This window comes from Helianthus annuus, chromosome 15, assembly GCF_002127325.2.
Source record: "Helianthus annuus cultivar XRQ/B chromosome 15, HanXRQr2.0-SUNRISE, whole genome shotgun sequence".
Classification (NCBI taxonomy): Eukaryota; Viridiplantae; Streptophyta; class Magnoliopsida; order Asterales; family Asteraceae; genus Helianthus; species Helianthus annuus.
Genome location: NC_035447.2, coordinates 136,380,432 through 136,393,239, shown reverse-complemented (window position 1 = coordinate 136,393,239; position 12,808 = coordinate 136,380,432). Strand labels below are relative to the sequence as shown.

The 12,808-nt window shown below is 36.7% G+C and overlaps 1 protein-coding gene across 1 annotated transcript; it reads right to left on the bottom strand.

The window, feature by feature from the left end:
* Positions 1 to 5,217: 5,217 nt before the first annotated feature.
* Positions 5,218 to 9,776, bottom strand: LOC110912616 (60S ribosomal export protein NMD3). The gene is made up of 2 exons (XM_022157384.2): positions 9,633 to 9,776; positions 5,218 to 6,894 (listed from the first exon to the last, which is right to left on the bottom strand). Exon 2 carries the CDS (start codon positions 6,890 to 6,892, stop codon positions 5,354 to 5,356), a length of 1,539 nt encoding a protein of 512 aa, XP_022013076.1. The 5' UTR covers positions 6,893 to 6,894; positions 9,633 to 9,776; the 3' UTR covers positions 5,218 to 5,353.
* Between the last annotated feature and the right edge of the window lie 3,032 nt (positions 9,777 to 12,808).

Here is a 12,808-nt window from a genome sequence, read left to right as displayed (position 1 = left end):
TGTGTATCCAAGAAAGATTACTTGAGATTTTAGGGAATCATGAGAAGATTTATGGTGGGCCACTACCTTGTGACCGTCCACCATATGGGGGGGGGGGTTAAGTGTAAATTTCAATCCCTAATTACAAATATAAGTAAGGTTTCAAGTATAAAGTTTAAGGATTTAATGTTTTATTGTGTTATAAGGGGTGTTATGGTGTTCGGGGACCATAACTAGCTCAGAAATATTAAAACAATGCTTCTAGTAATATTTTGATGTTCCGGGTAATGTCCGGTTGTTCGGTTAGATACCGGTTCGTTAAAGTGCTAAATTGCACCGTTTAGTGTCCTTTATGTCCCCTTTTGTGATACTTTCAATTCCCGACACTTAGGAAAGTATTCTGGATCAATTTGTCATATTTTTACATGCTACAATCTTGTTACAATGCTGAATTTTGCTGAAATATGTAAAATTCAGCATTTAAAGTGTGTTTCGGGTGCTTTTTAGTGTGTATTTTAGCTTCTGGAAAGTCTATATGTTAACCCTTCTATGTACTATTGGGTTTTAATGTATTCTTGTCGTTGGACCTACACCTAGGCCCCAATTCTTTTGTCTGACTACTTTCTGCAGAATTGTTGACAAATGTGTCTTACCGGTGAGTTTACTAGTATCTCTGACGCAACGCTATCATAAAGTAATTCTTGTAGTATAAAACGTGCATGAATTCACTTACTTAGTATGTAATCAGACAATGTTGACATTTAAGCACATAATTGCAGTCATTAAATAATAATTAAAGTGTACGGAAATTACCGGTTAGTTGCCAGTTGTCACAGTCTGCCCCCGTTAAAAGAATTTCGTCCCGAAATTCAGGCTGATCTCTCTCTCGCAGGAGTTTTCTTGAACAGGTGGGGGTACTTTTCTTTAAACTGGTCTTCACGTTCCCACGTGTACTCGGGTCCGTGCTTAGAGTTCCAACGTACTTTGACAAGTTTGACAGTGCTCCTCCTGGTCTTGTTGACTTTCCAGTCTGTAAGCTCAACGGGTTGTTCTGTAAATCGGAGGGTGTCATCAATATGCACTTCATCCGCAAGGATGATCACGTTTTCTTGTGTTGGACTCTTCTTGAGGTTGGATACATGGAACTTATCATGTACTCCGTTAAGTTCTTCCGGTAATTCCAACTTGTATGCCACGGTACCAATTCTTTCCAAAATCTTGATTGGTCCGATGTATCGGGGATTCAGTTTCCCACGTTTTCCGAATCTTACTACGCCCTTCCAAGGTGAGACTTTTTGACAAAACTTTGTCTCCCACCTCGAATTCTAATGGTTTTCGTCTTCGATCAGCGTAGCTCTTTTGTCGATCTCGAGCCGCCTTAATGCGCTCTCGGATCTGCATAATCTTGTCGGTTGTCTCTTGCACAAGTTCAGGACCAACCATACGTTTAGCTCCAGCGTCTGCCCAACATAAGGGCGAGCGGCACTTGCGGCCATACAGAGCTTCGAACGGTGCGGCTTTTATGCTTGTATGATAACTGTTATTGTAGGAAAACTCAACTAAAGGTAGATGAGTATCCCAACTGCCGAATAACACGTAGCATGCAATAATGGTTAGCGTATAAATAGTGTTTGCATTGTGTGATGGATATGATTTGAATATAGATAACGTATGTAACACCCAAAAGTGCGTAAAGCAAAAAGGGATCGAGTATACTCACAGATTGTGTTTAACAAGTAAACACTCTCTTGGATTGAAGGGAGCGCTGAGAGAGATTAGCCTGAACAGTTAACGATAGCATAAACGATAAGCGGCGAGTAAAACAGTGCAAAAGTGATAAGTGTCGGATGGTAATCCGATCGGATGGTCATCCGATCGGATGGCCATTCGATTGGATTGACACCTCGTTTGGTGAGGATGTGCTTGTGTATGATGGTTTGCCTTTTGAGGTTTTCGTTGTAGTATTTTGAAAACAGAGAAGTATCTCTACCCTTCAGGTCGATCGATCGAACGGCGGTTCGATCGGGTGGCGATCCGATTAGTAGGACCTTTAGTGAGAATAAGTTCACAACAGTTTGTCACTTGATCGGATTGCAATCCGAGGATTGCAATCCGATCGGGTGGCAATCCGTTGGTTATTGAACATGTTGAAAATTGTTAAGTGTTGAAGTTCCAAACGTCACATGGTCGGATGGTCGTTCGATCGGATGGCAATCCGATCGGACGGCATTCCGTTCGACGTTCAGTCCTTAAAATAATCAAATAAAAGTTTAAGTTGTAGAACCAAGTGTAAGCCGATCGGACGGCAATCCGTCCTAACAACTTGATCGTCTCGACACTTGATTGTTTTTGAAAGTTTTGCAGTTCTGATCGAGACGGTGTGATAACGTGCTAAACAACAGAACCTCGTCCGGACTCAAGTGACCCTGATCGGATAGGAATCACCCTAATCCGACCAGTTAACTGTTCGAGACGGTTGTCCATGTTTAACCCGAAATCGGTAGTCTCTTTGATAGATTCCAGATCTTGAGCCAACACATCACTAAGAATGAGTAGAAGATCAGAACAAGCTCCGATTCTATCGGTTTTGAGTGCAATGAGTGTAAAAGAGTTGAAAGAAATTTAGAAAACCATCTTTCAATCCTTTTCACCATGAATATGTTCAGATCTATGCAAGATCTTTGTTCATTCATGTGGAAATCGTCCAGATCTCAGTTGTTCTTGATGGATCGAAGCCAAAACATGAAGTTCATAAGAACCTTATGATGACATCACCCTAGAACACCTCAAATCCATTGATTTCTCGGTTAAAAGTTAAGATTCAAAAGAGAGAATGATGGAGAAGTGTGTGTAGATCATAGAAGTACAAGATTTAGGTTGAAAACTTACAAGAATAGCGAGAAATCGAGAGAAAGAATGCTGGAGTGCGGCTGGGTCGAGTGGAGAACTGTCACATCACAAATGATGTGACAGGTTGGTATTTATAGGGTTTCCCAAAAAGGAAAGTGCAATGGGTCGAGTGGGTCACCGATCGGATGGCTGTCCGATCGGATGGTCAACCGATCGAGTAGTCACTCGATCGAGTGGCTCCGACGATTTGAGTTCGGAGTTTCGTTTTGTGCGTTGAGTTTTGCGATGCGTTTCGAGCGAGCGATGCGATAGAATTTTCCATTAATTACACGATTAATCCCAACCACTATATCTAACATACAATCATCCTAAGTAAGTTGCGTTTAGCGTTTGCGATTCAATTGCAATAGGGTTGCGATAGCGTTTCGATTGATCAGCACAACATAAACATAAAATAAACATGCACAAGTAACACATTAAGAGCACACACACGTAAAACAATATTCAGAACGCATATTTCAGGTTGCGGATGCGATTGCGATGCTGCGATTAAACATGCGACAAATAGCGATTAAACCTCGATTATTAACATGTACTCCACATAATACAACTAAAGCGATAAAACAAATAGACTAATTACAAGTCAAAGAAGTCGAAACAAGAGTTAAGCAAGGAGTAACAGATCGCAATTAGCAATTTTTTCTTCCTTTGACTTCAATCTTGACTTTGGCTTTGACTTTCGAAACACGGGGTGTTACAAAACCGGCCAACCCCCAACTATGATTTTTTTTTTAAATATTTGTTTGTGTCGTAAAAATATGCTCGAATATACTCGAATGAAAGATAAGAAAATTTGTGATCTTATAGTGCAATTTAAAAAAAAAATTAATAACATACAAGAAGATATAAATGTTAGAAAATTTATATAATTTTTTCTAATTTTGCCCCTCCTTCACTAAAAGCCCCTTTCCCTTTCTTACTATGGGTTTTTTATTGAACCCTCCCATGTGTCATTGTTTGCAACTTTAATTACATAACATGAAAAAGATGCAGTCATGCAGAATAGAGACTTTGGAAAAGCTTATGAAGCGGTTTCTTTGGTCGGGGAATATGGAGAATCATAAATTTCATTGGGTGGCTTGGGATTGAGTAACGCTAAGTAAAAAAGAGGGCGGTTTAGGGGTTCCGCGATTGGAAGAAGTTAACGAGGCGCTGCTGTTCAAATGGGGATTCAGATTTCGGAAAGACGCGGGATCCATGTGGAAGAAGATCATTTTAAGCTGCCATACCACTCGGAACAGATTTTATTTTTTACCTATGAATAACCAAATCACTGGTGCATGGAAAACTATTGTTCAGACGGCCGATTCGTTGGCCTGCAACGATCGCCCCCTTTATTACAATATGCAGACTGTTATTAGAGATGGAAGGACGGTGCGCTTTTGGATGGACACATGGTTAGGCGATTCACCTCTGCACATTAGATACCCGCGACTATTCGAACACGAAGAAAAAAAAATTCTGCAGTGTGGCTGACATAATGATTCGTTCGACCCATTCCTGGAGCATAAACATGCAGTATTTCAGGGGCCCTTGGGACGTTAGAAGTTATGGGTCTGGAACAGGAGGTGGGTGGGTTAGTGGCTGGCAATACTGTTCGTGACGATTGGCGCTGGAAGGCTGAAGACAAGGATGTTTTCAGCGTCAAAGCTGTTAAGAATTTGCTGCAGAAAAATCGCAAAGGTGAGAAAGATTTTGTGTTTAAATGGGTTAGTTGGGTTCTGATTAAATGTAATGTGTTGGCTTGGCGAGCGGAAATGGGGCGTTTACCGGTGAAGAAAGAACTTGTTAAAAGAAATATCCATGTTGAGTCCTTGGTGTGTCCGTTTTGTGATTGGGCAGAAGAGTCTGCTGAACATATCTTAACGGGCTGTGCTGTGTCTATGGAGGTTTGGTATGCGGTGGGTCGGTGGTGCCGGTTGAGTCCTATTTTTACTTTCGGGTTGAAGGAGCTATTGGAATTATATAAAGATATCACAGGTGGCAGATGGGTCAAGAATATTATTCACGGCATTATCATAGTGTCGTGTTGGCGAGGAACGAGAAGGTTTTTCAAAGTAAGGCGACTTCGGGAAGACTTATTTTTGGAGATATCAAAAAGTTGTTTTTTTCGTTAAAGGATAGATCAATGTATAAGGACTTATCTTGGGAAAGTTGGATAAAGTACCCTCCTCTGTATATGATGTAATGTTTTTTTGGCAGTCCTCGTTTTGAGGACTTTGCCGTGTTAGTGTGAATGAAGTTTAAATTTCAAAAAAAAAAAAAAAAAAAAAAAAAAAAAGCAGAATCGACACTCCCCACCCACAACCATCACGCAGAAAAGCTGGATACACAACAATAACAAGCAAAAATATTATAAATTCCAAACATCATCTCAAAACTTTTATAAATTTCACAATAAATACCTAACACTAAAATAAAGCAACAAAACATTTGAATAGAACTATTCTTCATTAAAAATCGATTATTCCTGCATACCTCCATCATCATGATCTTCATCGCTTAGTTTAAGATCATCCAAAAGCTCTTCCAACGGCACAGAAGGCACATCCTCGCCATCTGTCACAGACGCCATTTCCGACGGCTGATACTCCTTGTTTCGGTACAAGGATATGTTAAATCTTAACTCGGGGTGCTCTTCAAGATCCCTCAAGAACTGTTCATACTCCTTGTTCATCTTTTCTTCGTCTACTCTACCTCGGGTGTCACTCGCATCAACCTCGATCGGAAGAGCTTTAAGCTTCCAAGCACGAGGCTTTCCACGCTTCTTTTGCCTCCTTTCCTCGTAACTTTTCTTGACTAGAATAACCTCCGGCATCACAAGACCTTTATACTTGTCTATCTCCATGTCATTAGTATTAGCAGCATGTAAATCGTAACCAAGAGCATAATCACCCGCGTTTAACAGATGTCCTAGATGAGTCCTTACCATAAACATGGTATCATTCTTCCCGAAATCAGACACGCGAGCCACCTGTACATCAGCCATCACATACTTTGACCCACCAACGTTGACTTCAGACGAAATGGGATCGACATCCAATACAATATATTCCACAAGCTGTTTAGAAGAAAGAAGGGACGTAAATGACGCCCTCCAGTATTGCTCGGCATCGAGAAAACAGTGCCTGAGAGTTAACGGGTCAAGTAAAGCGATACTGTTGCTGATTTTCGTGCAAATGACAAGCGGGCCGAGGTTTCCCAAACTAGAAGCGAGTTTCGGAGGGAGACAGACTAGATCCTCACGACAAATCGGGCAAATTTCAACAGAAAACGTGTACTTGTAATTGTAGTTATTACTTTTTGTATCCTGGGACACGAGTTGCTTGTCGTTGCGGCTCTTAATCGGGACAACCTTCTGAATAAACTCGACAAACTTAACCGCGTGACTACGATTGGCAAAAAAGAAATCAATACCGCGATCCATTTGCTTAATCCTAATCGCTCTGACAGCAGCATCATGTTTGAGAATAAGTTGCTCCAGATAAAAGAACGTCCGTCTGTGAGAAACGTGTTGCCGTAGCTGAACCGCAGCCACCCATTGATCTGGGTTCGCTTGGACTCGCGAACAGGACTCGCACATTTGATCCTGAACCACGTACTCAACCATATAAGCTTGCTCGAGAACAGCTCCGTTCATAACCTCTTTTTGAACCCTGAGTTTGACTTTGATTCGCTTGGAGTGAGGTTCAGTCCAGATGAACTCTGCGTGAATCAGCCTTACTTTGTTCAGATTTTTTAAACGTTTAACGCAGAAAGTCAAGAGTTCTTTTGATTCTAGCTGGGCTTTAAGCCAAGTTCTCGGTGGCTGCAAGTAGCAATCGCACTCGGGGCAGTGAATGATGATGACATGCTTTTGTAGACCCTCGGTTATGTCCACTTCGGAACGTAGACATTTGACACACATGTTGGCAGCATTTGGGGGCATCAGAATGCCACATTTGCAGCACAAGACACTGCCTACGGTTTGTTGTACTGTAAACATTCCCGCTTCTCCGGCCATTGCTGCTAACACAACCATCAGTTAGGGGAACCAAATTTCTATATCTTTTAACAGCGTTTTTACTCAAGTAACGCAGTGATGGATCGATTCGGGTCAATAAATAAGAGGCAAATTGGAAGTTTAAACACCCGAATTGAAGCACCGTTTTCGTCGTTTGAGGCAGTATTTCGAGGTAAATATTACATCAATCAACTCGTATCCTCGCTCCATTCAAAAGCCCTAAAACATTGGTTTGTAATTCGGAAAAAAACTTAACTCCGTTAAGCTATTTTTAAGGCAGACTATTATCAGCCAAAAGGGGACCACTTCGGATTATTATCAGCAAATAACTGAGTTGGGATTATTATCGGCCAAATTGAGAAAGTTCGGATTATTTAAATCCAATTTGCCTAAATAAAAATCATGTTTCACTTATTTACCAATGAAAATAACCAAGTGAGTTTCACACCGAACCGAAAACCAAATAAAATTCGATTCAGTTCAGTTTTCAACTGAAAAAACCGAATTAAACCATATGTTTTTATCCAAAATTAAACCAAGTTCTGATCTCTGATGTCATTAATAAGTTTTGAGTTGCAAGATTCAAACAAGTATTCAACACATCTCCAACTACTAAACAACAATCCAATATCTAATTTCATATTCTGTTAAGAGTTCAGAAACCTAAATGCAAAAAGCCAAAAATTGTGGTCTAACTTCTAAACGAAAACTCACAAAGACCTAGAGTGCTAGAATGTTACATATCAGTTGTCAGAACAAAAACAATGAAGACTAAAGATCATGTGAGAAGTGGCTGAGTTGAAACTTCAAGTAGCCAAATAGGTTTTAGGTCAAGCAACTTGGAAAAAAAGTAACAGATTCATGGGATTTTGGGCCATTTTGAGCAAATCCCGATCCCAAATTTCGCCAAAACTGGGTACCGATACCGATACCGAAATATGTCGGTACGGTACGGTATTGGTACGGTAGCGGTATTTGAAGGTAAAATTCGGTATTTTACCGGTATCGTACCGAACCGGTACCGATCCCGAAAATGCCAATACCGAAAATGCCAAAAAGTGGATACCGTTTCCGGTACCGAAAAAATTCGGTACGGTATTTTCGGGATCGGGATCGGGATCGGGACGGTATCGGGATTTGATACCAAATGCTCATCCCTGTGGGCTACCTGCCACTTCAAAACTACTTTGGCTAATTTTTAGAGCAAAATTAAGAAGAACTAAAATAAACAGGTTAAGATGTTAACCCTGAAATCATTGTTTAGTGGATAATAAATAAAGCTAAATAAATTAAGCAAGCTAACAGCTGTGTTATTTTTATTAAGAAAATGGTACTAAATTATCAGTTGAGTTTTATATAAAAATATTCAAGAATGTCATTTTTTTCTATAGTTATTTAAACTAAGTGAGCTACGCAAAATATTCATAAATTCTGATTAGCATTTAGTAGCTTCTATTCTTAATGTTCAAGGAAAAAGAAAACACTAAGCCAGTCAGACTCAGATTTATACAATTAAAAGATCAAAAATGTAACATCAAAATATAATAACTGACCCTCTTCATATAGGTTCTGAAATAGTGAACGCTTACTATTGCAATTTCAAATTTCAATTACATCAACGACTCGTTTTCATAAACAGCATACTAATAAGAACAAAGAGAATCAAATAGCTACCTGCTACTTCAAGTAGCCTACTTTGGCTGAGGAAAAACTTATAACCTATAACTAAGAATGGGTTATTCGGGTTTGATTTATTTGGCTTCAATTTCGGTTTGGTTGAAAACCGAATAATGAACACCCCTAAGTGCAACGATGATTCAACTTGGTTAAGAAAATAAAAATTGAAGGGGGTTGAGTCGGGTTAAAAAAGGCAACCATGTTCCACTTATTTACCGATTAGTGCAACCATGATTCAACTTATACTAATAATATATGCGAAAACTACAAGTTACTAAAAGTAAGACTTGGTTAAAAATGAAACTTCTTTGCAGGTGAAAATATTTGCCTCTGATTGTTTGCTAGTAAACTCGTTCAACATTAAAAATCTAACACCTTTAAAACAATTTTGTTAGGTCTTTGAAATCATGTTTGGCATATAAAGTATAATAAAACTCATTAACATTCAATAATACATAAAATGTTATTTGCAAAAACTGGGTAATCAGATCCACCGATCACAAAACGCATCCCTACACCCAGCCCCTTCAAATAACTTGTAAACTTAAAGGATGTTCGGATGTGCATAATCAAAGGGATTATTGTGACTTAGAAAACAAGAAACAAACTATAAAACCCTATAAATAGATAGATAGATATGTAGTCCACTAATTCTATATCTCATCAATCTGTGTTCAAACCTTAGACTAATTATTTACAACTAAACATTTAATGTGAACTTTATAATTAACATAAAGGTTTATGAGACATGAATAAAATCTAAAACTGATAACTAAAATTAAAACAAACAAACCTAAATTCGCCTTGTAATCTAACCGAACATATTAACACGAACAAAACCAGCAGAAATCAAATTACTAGTATACATATCGATCAAATTAAATTGATATAAACGTTTACAAAACATGATCATCTACATAAATCTAAAATGAAAATAAAAATCAAAACAAGCCTAAATTCACTGTGTAATCTAATTGAACATATTACCATGAACAAGACCAGCAGAAATCAATTTATCAAATTAAAATAGATGAAAAATAAAAAGAAATGAAAGAAATCATACCAGTAAGTAGAGACGTAGGTTAATTGGAGACGGAGGAACAATGAAGAAGAGAATATATGTAAGGTTTAAGAGGCGGTGAAGGTTTCTGCAAGTCAATAATAATGTTCCAACCAATTTAGAAGTCAAAAGGCCCAATTTTTTCTAATGGGTCAAAATCTGGTAAAAAGCTTAATGTTTGTAGCTCAACAGAGAACGACCCAAGTTCAATACTGTGATATTCATGGGTTCACATATAGAATACCGGTTTGGGCCCACCAGTTCATGTTAAGAAACGGTTTTTGAGGTTGAAAATCTCAACCCACTCAAACCGAATTTGATCGAGTTCAAAACAAGTTTTAGCGTTTAAACCGGTTTTTATGAATAGGGATGAGCTCGGTACCGAACCGGTACCGGAACCCAAAGTACCGGTACCGAAAATCCCCAAAAGTGGGTACCGGTACCGAATATACCCGGTACGGTATGGTTCGGTACCGGTACGGTACCGGTATTTGAGGGTAAAAACCGGTACCGAAAATGTCAAAAGTTGGTACAGAAAATGTACCCGGTTCGGTAAATTCGATACCGGTACCGAGTCCAATATGCTCATCCCTATTTATGAATTGTTAGGTAGACTCGGATCAGTTCAAGTTGGAACTGATTTTCAATCAAAAAAAAATCCCAAATCTATACCAAACTGGTTTTTTTACCGGATTGGTTTCCTGGTAAGCGGGCTTAAACCGATACACCTCTAGTTCACAATAACAATGTAAATCAAAACACGTGCTACCTATAAAAAAATGTTGCGATGTTAGGTTACTTAGGTGGGGGAAGGTTCATTTGAAAAGAAAATTAAATTAAGAAGAAAAAGAACAAAGGGTACAAATGTAAAACATTAAATAGTTTTTCTCTCAACTCATTTATTATTATCTTTGACTAATTAGTTAGTCACAAACACTATCATCCTCTACACTTATATTGGAGTTTTTTTTTTCCCATATTAATGTTGGTGGAAAAAGTATTTACCAAAATAGTATTGTTAAAAAGTATTTACCAAAATTATGTTTTTTAAAATTTATTTGTTTCTCACTACTAACCTTATTGGATAACACAATTCATTAGTAATTATTAGTTTAATCCTAGTATTAGGTCTCTCACATAACTTATTTTAATTTAAGAATGAGTAAATTGCCATTTTAGTCCCCGAGGTTTGGTCCAAATTGCCATTTTTGTCTAAATAGTTTTTTTCTACTCTGGAACCCTGACTTTTCTTTTTTCTTGTCATTTTGATCACAATGCCTAACTTAGTCTAAAAATCTGGTTATAACCAAGGGTATTTTTGGCATAACTGTTGTGTAGTGATAACCATGGGTAGTTTACAACATAATTTATAAACCTCATAATAATTTAATGCCAAAAATACCCCTGATTATAACCTGGTTTTTAGACTAAGTTAGGCATTCTGATCAAAATTGCAAGAAAAAGAAAAAGTCAGGGACCCAGAGGAGAAAAAAAAACTATTTGGACTAAAATGACAATTTAAACAAAAACTCAGGGACTAAAATAGCAACTTACTCTTTAGGAATCTTACTAAAAATGATTTTTTTTTTTTTCTAAAAAACTTACTTAAAAACATATTTTAAAGATCTAAAAATCTATATTTAATACAAAAACTAGTACGTGTGATTCTAAAAACTCTAGTTATACCCTTATAATTATGTATTTAATTAAAAAATGAAAATTACTCGAAACTAGATATATTCATTGTTAAAATTCCTTTCGTTTATTATTTTTATATATATAACATAGAGGTTATTTTTATTCCCTCATACAAAAGCTTTTCTTTATTGTTATTTTTTTTTCCTATACATAACAGAGGTGGTTTTTATTCCCACATACAAAAGCTTTTCTTTATTATTATTTTTTTCCAAAAAAAAATTGTATGTGAATTTATCTACATCTACAACAGGTAATATTTAAAAATCTGAATGGTGTTTTGAGTAAAATATTTCACATAAAAATTATGTATTTCGTGTGCGAACAAACGACTGAGTTGGTAGGTTCGAATCTAATCCTTACCTCATTAGTTAATACAAGTTATAAAGAAATAAAATTCTTAAAAAACAAATTTAAGAAGGCACAACTGAGATTGTTTACATGTTTTTTATTACATTATGTTTTAGATCAATTTGACATGATATCAAATAATTATAAGGTCCACTGTGAAAGTGACGAACATATTTTTTACTAATGCATTTAGTTATAAAAAACATAAGCTAAAGGAATTCTAATGGTCGCATATAGATTTGAGTGAATTTTAAGTTTTTAGATTTAGTTTTATTTTTTTTATTTTTTTTTTTTTGAACGGCAAATTTTGGATCACTGACGGACCACTGGAGTATCATCGTGCCACCAGCAGAACCACCCGATCATATCCATCTCCACTAGGCAATAATGCCTATACACCAATTCAGGAGGAAACCCAATAAATCTGGGAAAAACCCCCTTTGTAGGAATCGAACCCATGACCTAATGGTCATAAGCTTTATCCCACCTCCAAAATACCACTAGGCTATAATGCCATGGGTAAGTTTTTAGATTTAGTATATTATCATTTTTTATTAAATGGTTAACTACAAGGGTGTAGATAAATTTAATCAATTCACACGATGTGGTTTTTTTTTTTTATTTACTACAGAGACTTAAAATTTTAAAACTAGTTTTTCAGTTTTAATTAATAAATAGTTTTTTTAAGATTCTTGCAAAAAAAAGTTATGTGAGAGACCCAATACTAGGATTAAATTAATAATTATGTAATGAATTGGATTATCCAATGAGGTTAAGAGTAAGAAACAAATAAATCTTTAAAAACACCATTTTGGTAAATATTTTCCGAACAACACTATTTTGGTAAAAAAATTTCCACCAACACTAATATGGGAAAAAACTCCTTATACTTTTTGCTTACACACATCAAAATTTATTCTACACGTTTTGAAATTTATTCTACACAGCTCGTAATTCATCCTACACGCCTCGTAATTTATGTTGCAGTTTAAATTATATATTTTTTCTTTTTTTATTTGAAAAAAATATGGGGTTTTTTTTTTTTTTTTTGAAAATAAGTTACAAATTTAATGAAGTTAGTTATTAAAAAAGAAGACTACTAATTAATGATCAATCTAAGTTTACCAATATAA

What these genes read in the sequence shown, in the direction of transcription:
- LOC110912616 (XM_022157384.2), bottom strand. Translation starts at nt 6,892, where the DNA reads ATGGCCGGAGAAGCGGGAATGTTTACAGTACAACAAACCGTAGGCAGT.